The 13,434-nt window shown below is 38.4% G+C and overlaps 1 protein-coding gene across 1 annotated transcript in view; it reads right to left on the bottom strand.

Moving 5' to 3' along the window:
- The window catches only part of RNF169 (ring finger protein 169), a 78,650-nt gene that overhangs the window by 22,192 nt on the left and 43,024 nt on the right, over positions 1-13,434 (bottom strand). Inside the window, exon 4 of the mRNA XM_039848049.1 lies at positions 8,819-8,937. Coding sequence (XP_039703983.1) covers positions 8,819-8,937 — 119 coding nt within the window. The remainder of the gene's footprint in view (positions 1-8,818; positions 8,938-13,434) is intronic.

Genomic DNA, 13,434 nt, shown 5'->3' with positions numbered 1-13,434 from the left:
ATATTTTGGATATTAGGCCTTTATGAAGGCGTTGCTTGCAAATATATTTTCCCATTCAGATGGTTGTCTCTTTACCTTGTTGATGGTTTCTTTTGCTGAGCGGAAGCTTTCTAGTTTGATGTAGTCCCATTCATTTATTTTTCCTTTTACCTCCCTTGCCTTTGAGGTCAAATTCATAAAATCCTCTTTTAGTTCAAGGTCCTTGAGTTTTGTTCCTATGTTTTCTTCTATGCATCTTATTGTTTCAGATCTTAGAGTCAGGTCCTTAATCCATTTTGAGTTAATTTTGGTGTGTGGTGATAGATAACAGTCTAGTTTCATTCTTTTGCAGGTAGCTTTCCAGTTTTTCCAGCAACCATTTATTGAAGAGGCTTTCTTTTCTCCACTGTATGATTTTGGCTTTTTTGTCGAAAATTATTTGATAAACATGGGTTTACTTCTGGACTCTCGATTCTGTTTCACTGGTCCGTGTGTCTGTTTTGCTGCCAGTACCATGCTGTTTTGATTACTGTCACTTTGTAATATGAAGTCGGGCAGAGTGATGCCTCCAGCCTCGTTCTTTTGTCTCAGGATGGCTTTGGCAATTTGGGGTCTTTTGTGCTTCCATACGTATTTGATGATTTTTTCGTTCTATTTAAAAAATGCCAATGGAATTTAGATGGGGATTGCATTAAATTTGTATAATGCTTTAAGTAATATGGTTATTTTAACTATGTTGATTCTTCCAATCCGAGAACACAGAACATCTTTCCATTTCTTTGTATCTGCTTCGATTTCTTTTAATAGAGTCTTGTAGTTTTCATTATATAGGTCCTTACATGTTTTGTTAAATTTATTCTTTTTGTTGCAATTGCGAAAGGAATTATTTTTTCTTCTTTTTCTGACACTTTTGTTGTTAGAGTATAGGAATGCTATGGATTTTTCAACTTTGATTTTGTATCCAGAAACTTTACTGTATTTGCTTATTGTTTCTAGTAGTATTCTTGTGGAGTCTTTAGGGTTTTCTATATAGAGAATCATGTCATCCGCAAATAGTGACAGTTTGACTATTTTGTTTCCTATTTGGATGCTCTTCTCTTGTTTGATTGCACTCGCTAGGACCTCCAATGTTATATTGAATAACAGTGGTGATAGTGGACAGCCTTGTCTTGTTCCTGATCTTAGAGGGAAGGTTTTTAGTTTTTCACCATTAAGTATAATGTTGGCTGAGGGTTTGTCATAGATGGCCTTTTATTATGTTAAGGTACTTTCCTTCAATACCGATTTTGTGAAGTGTTTGATCATAAACGGATGCTGTATCTTGTGGAAGGCTTTTTCTGCATCTATTGATATGATCATATGATTATTTTTTAATTTGTTTGTGATGTATCACATTAATTGATTTGCATATGTTGAATCATCCCTGTGCCCCTGGGATGAAGCCCACTTGATCGTGGTGTATAATCTTTTTAATATGTTGCTGTATTCGGTTTGCTAGTATCTTATTTAAGATTTTTGCATCTCTGTTCATGAGACATATTGGTCTATAGCTTTCTTTTTTTGTGTTATCTTAACCAGGTTTCGCATTAGGTTAATATTGGCCTCATAAAATTAATTGGGAAGTATTGCCTCCTCTTCGATTTTTTTGGAAGAGTTTGAGGAGAAGAGGTATTAAATTTTCTTTGAATGTTTGGTAGAATTCACTGGAGAAGCCATCTGGTCCTGGACTTTACTTTTTGGTAGGTTTCTGATGATTGTTTCAATTTCCATACTGCTGATTGGTCTATTTAGATTTTCCAGTTCTATTTAGATTTTCCAGTTCTTCTGGATTCAGTCTAGGAAGGTTGTATTTTTCCAAGTACTGGTCCATTTCTTCTAGGTTATTATATTTGGTGTTATGTACTTTTTCATAGTATTCTTGTATGATCCTTTGTATTTCTGCGATATCAGTCATCATTTCCCCTCTTTCATTCCTGATTTTGTTTGTGTCCTTTCTCTTTTTTCTTTGGTGACTCTAGCCAGGGGTTTGTCAATTTTATTAACCTTCTCAAAGAACCAGCTCTTTGCTGCATTTATTTTTTTCTATTTTTTTGTTGTTGTTGTTGTTGTTGTTTTCAATTTTAGTTATTTCTGCTCTAGTTTTGATTATTTCTTTCCTTCTGCTGACTTTAGGCTTCATTTGTTCTTCCTTTAGTTTTTTAAGATGAAACATTAGATTGTTTATTTAGGCTCGTTCTTGTTTTTGGAGGTAGGCCTGTAAATGCTATGAACTTTCCTCTTATGACTGCTTTTGCTGTGTCCCAAAAGTTTTGATATGTTGTACTATCATTATCATTACTATGTATCTCTTGATCTCTTTTTATTTCTTCTCTGACCCAGTCAGTCTTTAGTAGCTTGTTGTTTAATCTCCATGTATTTGTGGTTCTTCCCTCTTTCTTTTTACGGTTGATCTGCAGCTTCAAAGCATTATGGTCCGAGAATATGGTTGGTATGATTTCAATCCTCTTATATTTGTTGAGGCTATCTCTGTGTCCTGTATGTGGTCAATTCTTAAGAATGTTCCATGTGCACTAGAGAATAATGTATAAGCAGCTGTTTTGGGATGGAAGGCTCTGCAAATGTCAATTATGTCCAGTTGGTCTAATGTGTCATTTAAGGTTGTTATTTCCTTATTGATTTTGTTTGGATGATCTGTCCATATCTGACAGTGGAGTATTTAGATCTCCTACTACGATAGTGTTTTGGTCTGTTTTCCCCCTTTAGTTCTGTTAGTAATTGCTTTACATATTTCGGGGCTCCCTGATTGGAAGCATAGGTATTAATAATTGTTATGTCTTCTTGGTGCATGATTCCCTTTATCATTATGAAATGTCCTTCAGTATCTTTCTTTACTTTTTTTATTTTGAAGTCTAGTTCGTCCGATATTAATATCGCTACACCCGCTTTTCTCTGACTGCCATTTGCTTGAAATATCATTTTCTACCCTTTCACTTTGAGTCTATATTTGTCTTTGGAACTGAGATGTGTCTCCTGGAGGCAGCATATACTTGGGTTTTGTTTTTTGATCCAATCTGCAACCCTGCCTTTTACAGTCCATTTACATTTAGGGTGATTATGAAGTCTTATAGCCATTTTATCTTTTGCTTTCTGGTAGCTTGGTGTTTCCATTGCTTCCTTGTCCTTGTGTTTCTATTTCCTTTATTTTGGTTGGCTTTTGTGGGTTTTGCCTTAGGTTCTTCTTGTTTTATGTCATACACTTCAGTTCTGAATCTTTGGTGTGTGGTTACCATTATGAATATGAAAAGGATATATATATATATATATATATATATATATAGTCATGCATTTTCTTCTGCGCGTGCCTTATCTCCATTCCCCTTTGCGAATTGGGATCTTCGAATCCTCCCCTTTTCAGTCATTGTTGTCTTATTTTGTCCCTATGTATACTAAACGTTCATTACTATCTTGCTGTAACAATTCACTTATTATTTAAGCTAAAATGCCCCGTTCTTAGTAAGGGTTGCACTCCTCTGCTTCTATTTGCCTGATAGTCATTTTATTCCTAGTTATCTATTTTTGTTGTTGTTGTTATTTTGTTTTAGGTGAGCTGACCCCTTTCAGTATTTCCTCTAGTGCAGATCTTGTATTGGAGAATTTCCTCAATTTTTGTATGTCTGGAAAGGTCTTAATATCTCCTTCATATCTAAAGGATAGCTTAGCTGGATACGTTATTCTAGGCTGGTAGTTCCTTTCACTTAATAGTTTAAATATTTGATTCCATTCCTTTCTAGCTTGTAAGGTTTGTGCTGAGAAGTCTGATGATAATCTGATGGGTTTACCTTTATACGTTACCATTTTCTTCTCTCCCTGGCTGCCTTGTTGATTTTTGTTTACTTTACTATCTTTGTTGATTTTTGATAACTTTAATACAATGTGTCTCGGTGAATGCCTTTTTAGGTAGAGATAATTGGGTGTTCTGTTGACTTCTTGATTCCAAGCTCCAGCTCATTCCTTAGATTTGGGAAATCCTCATCTACTATTTGTCTGAAAATGCTTTCCAGCCCTTGCTCCTTTTCCTCGCCTTCAGTAATGTCTATTATTCTTATGTTTCCTCTCCCAATGGTATCAGCTAGTTCTTGTATTTCTCTTTCATTATTTTTCATTCTTTGGTTTCTTCTTCCTTCTGATGCATTTCTAGATTTCTGTCTTTGATATCACTGATCCTTTCCTCCATTTGGTCGACTCTTATTTCCCAAGCTTGTTATTTCATTTTTCAACTCTTGCAGTGTGTTCTTCATCTCCAGTTCTATCTGGTTCTTTTTGAGGGTTTCAGTCTCCCTGCTCTGCTCATCTAGTTGTTTTTTCAATTCCTAAAATTGTTGATATGATTTGTTTTCAATCTCATTGAGTGTTTTTCAGAAGTACCATCCTAAATTTTGTCATTTAAGTCGCATATTTCTATGTAAGTTTATTTTCTGGAGATTTTTATTTTGTCACCTTGGTTGTTCATGGTGTTTAATGGACTATTTCTCCACCTGGGCATTAATGGAAGTGTATTTATGCTGTTTTCCAGAAAGAAGGTTTATTACATAAAGGTCTGTCTGTAATCTGTTGCAAAGAAGGCGCTTTTCTTTTGGTTTCCAGTAGGTGGCATCTAAGCCTCTTGATCCCTGCTTTATATAATGCCTTAAAGTACCTGTGGTAGCTCTTATGTGCACATCCCACACTCAGACGTGCTGGTGTGCAGTTTGGGTGTTTTTTGTTGAGTTTTAGATGTTCCACTTATTGTTGTTTCAAGGGGAGAGATCTGGGAATGTCTCTCACTCCGCCATGTTTTCTGTTGAATTTCAGCTCATTATCTGCTGGGAATTGAAATGTAGCTTACAGGGCTAGCAGCTTTTGCTGCAATTGGAAAGGCCATTCACAGCGATGGCTGCCCAGCTGTGAACACTTGGTCCTGCCTGAATCACTCAGAGCTAAGCTTAGCAGCAAGCCAATAACAGTGCCCTGGGCAGTCAGAAGGTTGGGTGGGGCGGGGTCTCAGAGAGATTGTGGCAGTCAGATCAATACGGCCTCAGTCTTGCTGCAAATTTGTAATTGTTGTGAGTTCTCACATAAGACCCAGGTCACAAAAAGACCAGCTGCTGTCTGAGACTGGCCCACAGGCCCTCGATAATCTGCTCAAGTTCGTGATGGTATCAGTGATCTGCCTACCCCTACCTATGAAGTATGGCTCACAGCACTGTCGCTTGCTAGGAATGGAAATGCAGCTTACAGGGCTGGCTGCTTTTGCTGAGACTGGAAAGGCCACTCACAGCGATGGCTGCCCAGCTGTGAACACTTAGTTCTGAATCACTCCGAGCTAAGCTTGGCGGCAAGCCAATAATACCTGCCTTGGGTAGTCTGCAGGTTGGGTAGGGCAGGGTCTCAGAGACAGTGGCTGTCAGGTGAAAACAGCCTCAGTCTTGCTGGAAATTTGGTGACTATTGTAAGTTCCCACATAAGACCCAGGTCACAGCAAGACCAAGTGCTGTCTGGAACTGGCCCACAAGTCCTCGATTTCTGCCCAAGTTTGTGCTGGCAGCAGCAATCTGCCTGACCTTATCTCTGAAATGGGGCTCACAGCGCTGTCCGCTGTTACTGGGATTAGAAACTTTGCTCACGACAATGGCCACCCTGTTGTGAATACTTCACTCTCAATCACTCAGCTCAGGGCTTGGCAGCCAACCATAAACAGCTTCCCTCAGCAGTCTGCAGGTTAGGTGGGGTGGGCTGATCCCCTCAGACCAGCATCTCCTAATGGCTCTGTGGGAGGGGTCTGCACGATCAAGCTGGCATGTTCTATAGGGGGGCTGGACTAAGTCACAATGGTGGCTGCCTTTCCAGCCTTCTTTCTGACTCCAGTTAATGGAGACTTTTTCGGAATGAATCCCGCGTGAGCCTCAGACCCACCGCTGATGTCCCAGGTGAGTGTCCGCAGGTCAGAAAACCTTTGCACGTGAGGATCCTTCAAAGGGACATCTAGGGGCTCAGTTACCTACTGTCTCACCCAGACGGCCAGAATCTCCTCTAGTTTCTACAATCAAAGTTATTGAAATCTCCTCTTCCCTGGGCTGGGGAGCCCGCAGATGAAACCAGGACCCCCCTCTCTCCTTCAGGATAGCCTCTGTATCCTCGCTCTCCCTCCCAGTGATCCTCCACCACCCGTGGATGCGAGTCCAGCCCAATTTGGGACTTTGCCCCTCCTACCGGCTTCGATGTGGCTCCTTTATGTTATCAGATGTAGGTGTTATGATCAGCTGGACTTCAGGTGATTCTTCATGTTGATTATTTTATAATTTGGTTGTAACTTCAGTGTGGTCCTGGGAGGAGACGAACCCTGCTTTTACCTAGTACTCCATCTTCCCCGTCTCCAATTTCTTTCAATTAACATATTTTGTGATTAACTTAGGAATGACCTAGGATTAACTATTATCCTAGCTGCCTTTTTAGAAGAAATTTCATTATCATAGGGCTGTAGACTTTCGTTAATAGTGCTGCAAAGCCCTCTTTGCTTTGAATTTTTCAAATGAAAATAGACTAAGCTGCTGGTTCATAGCAGATTCATAGCCTGAGTCTATTGATTGACTCCTAAAATAACCATCCTCAGGCCTACTTATTCTTATATCCACATTGTTGTGCAACCATCACTAAGTTAATTCTTTTTCAGTATATCCATATGCTACATCTCATTGTCAGCACCAGTAACTCCATATCATTCTCCTAAATATCATTTGCAACTGGAACTTAATATTTTCTTATCTAAGGAAGAAAATATGTTGACTAAATAAAAGATGCAATTCACACTATTACCATAATAGATTTTCCAGCCTGAGGTTTCCATGATATCAGCAAACTATTTCCTACTAACCAAATACAATTGTTTTAATAACTGTACTAATAACTGAACTCAGCCCACAACCTTGGATATTTGGGAAAAAATACTAAAATCTAGAAATGTGTAATAGTGATCATAATTTTTTACAGTAAAATGTTGAGTTTTTTCCTATAAATTAGTTCCACTGTGGCTCAATAGGATAAGGGCAAGGATGGGTCAAAGAACAAGAAGATATATAGATACATAGATATATATATCTGTAACATATATATTACAGGTAATCCAGAGCTGCACATAATCAAAAGCACATCCCATTGTATAGGCTTTATGTTTTACCCTTTAGAGAAGAGTTTTCTAAGTTTCTTGATAGGCAAGTCCGAGTAATAATATATTAACGTGTTACCAACTTTAAAAGAATGAATGACAAGGGTAAAGACTGGAATTGGTCATAAGTAATTCACCTGATTAATATCCACTCCAGCTAATTAGGGCAATTTGGTTTTGGCATATTCGGATTGTAATAAAATTTTCCTTCTTTCCAAGTCATTCCAAATTATGAAATATTAACTAATCACAGGTTGCTTAAAGCAACATTTATCTGTTTCAGGAAGTATTTGCTGTGACTTGTTTGGAAGAATGATATGATCTTTTTCTCTTTTTGGTAGCTCCCTCTTATAATCATTAAAATATGCCTGCTATTAATGGGGGGAATCCATATACACAATCAGGAGCTGACAATTCTTAGTCAAGTGATCTTTTTAATTTTAGAGGGCATCTACAGCTCAAGCTCATGTGCACAAAGCAAGAGTTTCCTCTTCACCATAAATGTAAAGTACACTGGCTTACACCTTATTGGGTCCTGATTATATCAGTCAAGCCTAAGTGGTGAAAATACAGTGTCCATTCAACCAAATGGTAAATGAGTGAATAAATATTTCAGGAAAGGGCATTCCTGGAAAGAGTTACCATTGCCTAGAGGAGAGAGCTTTAAGGGAAAGGTGGAGGGGGTGGGAGGTAGGTTGTGAATTTTATTCTAAGAAATAACAGGAAATCGGACTGCTCAAAAAGAATATATACCAAAAAAGGATTCAGATACAAAAACTACAATAGTATATACTTCATAACATTATTAAACTTGGTAGCTGTTTTGGTCACAGTGATTAGTGACTAGCTATAAACCAGAAGAGAAAAAGAGTCCAGGTATATGTGCATAGGGGCAGCACTATTTCACAGTGCTGCTGGGAAAGAAGAGAGGGACCCTAGAAATGAGAGTGAGCAATATCAGCTATAAACAAAAATGGTAATGAAACAGGGTAAAGATTGTCTTGAATTATCTTTATATTGAAACAGCATGGCACATAGTAGCTGTTTACAAAACGTCTGTTTAATGATTGCTTCCTTCCTACCTTCTTCTATTACTCCTTCCTTTCCTTTCATTTAGCCCTTTATTTTCCCCAATAATCCAACATCCAGTCCACTTCCTCTCCTTCCCAAAGCCTGCAAAATCTAAAGGATCAAGAGGTTCCTTGGCACAGGTCTTAAAAACTTTTCAGTTTGCCCTCTTGAAACCCATCGAGATATATTTTAGTTCAAGGCACTGAAAATAAAATCAACTTTGGCTTCACTTCCTAAGAGAAAAAAGTCCACAGAGAGAACCCATGGATATTGTCAGCTGAGAAAAGCCTTATTGGTTCCTCCCAGGATGGAAAGTTCACACTTTGCAGCCGAGCAGTTAGCACAGTCTTACCCTGAAGATACCAGAAATGGGTAAAATTTACTTTTCTTTAAAAATTCAGGTCAGCCTCTTGTCCCTAATCCATATTTGAAAACCAATTCCCACTTCTTTTCTACACTCCTACTTCCCCCAAAATAGCTACGACAAATACTTTTGCTCCCCCAGTCCCTTTTGTCTTACCCCCCAAAACGAAAGAACCCTGACTGAATTCAGTATCAGTCTCTTACCCTGCCAGGAAAGCTAAGGAGTAGGAGTTGTTCTTGGAAACAAATGCCGAGCGATGCGTCTGTGTCATCTTGCCTCGGGAAGGTTCTTCATTCTCGGAATCTGAGAGACGTGCAGGACACTGGCAGGAGACAAGGAAGACAACACTGTCCATTTGGGGTTGCCATTCAGTTTCTCATAGCTATTGTTTCAAATCTGTCATATGTCATTTCTGTCTGAGCTCTAATCTATATTTCCAATTGCCTCCTGGAGATCCCAATCTAGATATCCCAAATGTAGCTCAAACTTAATATGTCCAAAACCAAACTCACCATTAATCTTCTCTAAGCCCCACTACCAAGCCAACTAGAAGCCTCAATGCTATCTATTACTTTCCCTTTCTTTCAAATCATAACAACATTGTATAGAGGTTTTGAGTGCCCTAACACTTTAAATATTTTATTTCATTTATTCTATATCAGCTCTATAGAGTTCATATAGACAGAAAGATTACCTGTCTTAAAGATGACAAACTGAGGCACAGACTAGTTAATTTGCCTAAGATTGTAGAGTTAATAAGTAGATAATGCTGGTACTTAAATACAGAGCATCTGTCTCCAAATTGCCTCCATGCTATTTCCACTATACTTCATCCTATTGCTAAAATATCTCTCAGATCTAACTCTCCCCATGTATACTCATTGCCTTTGTCATTGCCTTTCCTAAGATTCTCATCATCTTCTGCCTGAGCTATTACAATAAGCTACTTACTAGTTTCGCTCTCTTCAGCCTTTCTTCCCCATACCATCCATACTCTCAAGCACAGATAGAATCCAGCTTCAGGATAAAGACTAAACACCTCAGCATAATACAATAACCTTCAAAACTAGATTCAGCCTTCTTTCGTGGTTTTTCTCACACCAGTTCCCACACAGGGAACTCCTTGAGCTCTAGTACAATCAAACTACTTTCTACTCTTCACATCAGAGTCTTTCAAAACTTCTATTCTTATGGCCATGCTAGTCCCTTTGCCCAATATTCCCCTTCCACATTCTCTGCCTATAAACTACTCATTGGCCTTTCAGAGGCATCTTAAATGTCAGTTTCTCTGCAAGGGCTTCCACATACCCCTAGAGTCAGCTTTTTCCATCATGTTGATATTCATTTACTTTCATTTTATTTCAGAGTCTCTTTCTGAGTCTTTCAATTTATATTTGAAGTTTCTTTTACATGTGCACTTAGAAAAGAAGTCTGGAAGAATATTTACTAAAATGTTTACAGGGGTTATCTCTAGGTTGTGGGATGATGACAAGCAATTTTTCACTTTCTGCTTTATATTCTTTGGTATGACTGTAATTTTTATACCAAACTGTTTTCCAATAATTCAAATTATTGTTATTAATTTTACCATAACAAATCATAATTTAAATATTGTGCCCATTTTATCTCCATTCTGAGTAGATAACAACAAGGGATAATCTCTGATTCTGGAATAAGCACTTTCCTTTCTCCATTTGAATTCAACTTGATAAACATGTATCAAACACTTGTGATATGCAAAGTACTATAGGTAATTTTTAAATAAGTAAAACATTTCCTATATTCAGGAAACTTATAAATCTAGTAGAGATATACAAACACACAACCACATGTAAAGGAAAATAAGTCCTATAAAGTTACTTTTTACTTTGGGAGAGGGAAGCTGGGAGGGAAGAGTAGATGACTAGAGTAGAGAAACAAATGAGGAATCCCTATGGGTTCCAGGAAGGTGACAGATTTTGAACTAAATGGAGAAAGATAAATAGCTTTTCAACAGGAAAGTCGGGTAGCATTTCAGTGAGATGAAATTTGCTCTCAATGAGAGAGCAAAGACTCAAGGAAGGAAAATATAGAATATATATTTGGGGGAAAACAGACAGCTCCATTCCTTAGAATGTAAGCAAGGATGGAAATATAAGCTAGAATAATACTAAAGACTTGAATATTGGGGGTAAAAAGTTCTCATTTAATTCCAGAGGTAATAGGGAGTCATTGAGGTTTGAGGGGCAAGAGTAAAATAATCAGTTCATCTGTAAGCATAATACTGTCTCTATAAAATATAACCCTTTAGCTGGCTTTCCATTGAAGTCTACTTGAGCTTCTCTTTGGTCCCAATTTGAATGTAGCCTTGGCAAAAATAAATGAAATTATTTGTTCAACACCAACAGCAAAATTAGAGCCATTTAAAAGTCCTTAAGAATATAAAAGAAAACAGAAAAGGTGAAAATTACAAAATCTAAAACTTGAAGTGTTCATAGATCAGATTTTATTCAGTGTGTTTCTGCATAAAAAATTTTGCCTAACTGGCTATTACCAAAAAAAATAAGTCTGAGAATTTGCACATCCTAATTCTTTTTAGTATTAATATTAGGTTGATGCAGTAGATTTGTTTCAAAGATGGTAGTGGCGAAGGAAGAAATCATTAGAGCAATTTCCCAGTTTGACATGAATTAATACTAGAGATCATTTCCTGGAGGAAACCTGGATCTGGCAAGGCCCAAAACAGTTTCTTTCTATCAAAAAACCATAGTGAAGGGATAATCTTGCTTCTGAGTTGTTTTGCCTGGTGGCTCTAATAGACAGGCCTACAGGGTGGAAGTCAGAGGCAGAATTGCAGTCTTTAGAGACCACAGACCATAGATGGGGCTGTTAGACAGAAGACATACTATATGCATGAGACTATCATGTATTTCATGCTTGACTTCCTAGCTAAATATACTCTGGGAGCAGTCTTTCCTTTTCCAGTTCCCAATGAACATAGCATTAAGAGCATATAAGCATTTCAAGTTTGTTAATCTTTGAAAAGGCTGAAACCCTATAAAACACAAGTGGTTATTTTTAATTAACAAAAATTATTGTTATTATAACTGGAATCAAAAAGCCCCACATGTCTGTTGACAATCAGCAAATATTAACTCAAGAAAGCTTAAATAACATAAAATTTTGAAATTCAGGAAAAATGCTTTTGCAAAGAAGCACAGAGAAATTAAGAAACCTGGCCAAAGTTATACAGTCTGTTTTAACACTGGGACCTGTTTAAGAGGCTGACTTATAATCCAGAGATTTTTTTTTCCCTCTCCTGCTATGTTGTTTGTGTACACATACAGTAAAACTTTATTAATTCTGGCTAATTAGCTAACTAAAATACTAACAAGCCTGAATCACAAAATATTTTAAAAGATATGACTTTAATGATATGTTAAGTACATTCAGCAAGCAATAAAAGATGTGCAATCCAATATGACTTACTAAAGAAGAAAAAACTAAATTGTAATTACCCATTTGGCTAACCAGTGGACCCTGAAAAAGTGCTTTTGTATGTAGGTTAAATATACCACTTATTTTGCTTGCTAAATAATTTAAAAATTCGGGTAAGGGGAGACTGGGAAAAATGGCATAGATGATAAGAGGCTTTGTTCATCTTGTCTTGCGACCACATCAAAGTTGTGACAGAAACACGGAGCAAACAGTAACAGAGTCACCTGGGGTCTAGATGAACAGAAATCCTACAACTAGGGAGAGAAATAAGAAATTACTCTGCAATGGTAGAAGGTAGGAGGGGGCAAAGACACGAGGCTGCCTGGTCCTGAGGAGCTGAGAGGGACAGAGGCTATGGCAGCTGCAGGAGCTTGTTAAAGGGGCCATGTCCGCGAGTGGACTTTTAGACCTGCTTGCTCTGAGCACCAGCGCCGGGTTGGCTGCTTGTGGGGCACCAGGGGCTTACAGGGGAACACTGAGTTGTTGGAGTGAGGGCCTGAGTTGAGGCTTCTGCTGGAGGTATCCATTGTTCCTCTGTTAAGCCTTCTGTGCTCCCAGCCTGTAGAGGCAGCGCCGCCATAGCTGAGACATCATCAAACTGGATAACAGAGGTCACTCCGCCTCCCCCAACTCACTGCCCCACCCAAGCCACATCCAGTGTATCCTCGGAGAGTCCTGTGTCCCTTGCTGAGGAGCTCCAAGACCCACAATGGTGGCAGCTGACCTCGGTTTCTGGAGTGGCTTCTTGAGGCAACTATAAATACAGTATCTGTGGACGGCTTGCTGAATCTTAACAGGTGGCCCCAGAGGGACACATGCCGGGGCTAAACTTGGCCTGTAGCTGAACCCCTCTCAGGACCGTGCCACTGGGCATGTATTACACAAAGCCACGCTAATAAGACCGGGAGACTTGGGAGCTTTGCTTAGTACATAGAAACAGACACGAAAGGCAGCCAAAATGGGAAGACAGAGAGGCAGAACCTACATGAAAGAACAGAGCTCCAGGAAAAATGGAGTCAAGCAATCTAACAGATGCAGAGTTCAAAACACTGGTTATAAGGATGCTTAATGAACTTAGGGTAAGAGTAGATGAACTCAGTGAGAACTTTAACATAAAAAACATAAAAATGGAAATTATAAAAGGGAACCAGTCAAAAATAATGAATACATTATCTGAGATGATGTGTATATTAGAGGGAATTGACAGTGGATGAAGAAGAGGATTGAACCACCAACACAGATGGGGAAGCCAAGGACACTCAATCAGAATGGCAAGAAAAAAGCCAAGATTAAAATAATTATTTAAGGAACCTATGAGACAGAATTAAATGTGACAACATCT

The sequence above is a fragment of the Pteropus medius genome, unplaced genomic scaffold (genome assembly GCF_902729225.1).
Source record: "Pteropus medius unplaced genomic scaffold, Ma_sr-lr_union100, whole genome shotgun sequence".
NCBI lineage: Eukaryota > Metazoa > Chordata > Mammalia > Chiroptera > Pteropodidae > Pteropus > Pteropus medius.
Note: the sequence above shows the minus strand (reverse complement) of the source record. Positions and strands in the feature narration are given on the sequence as shown.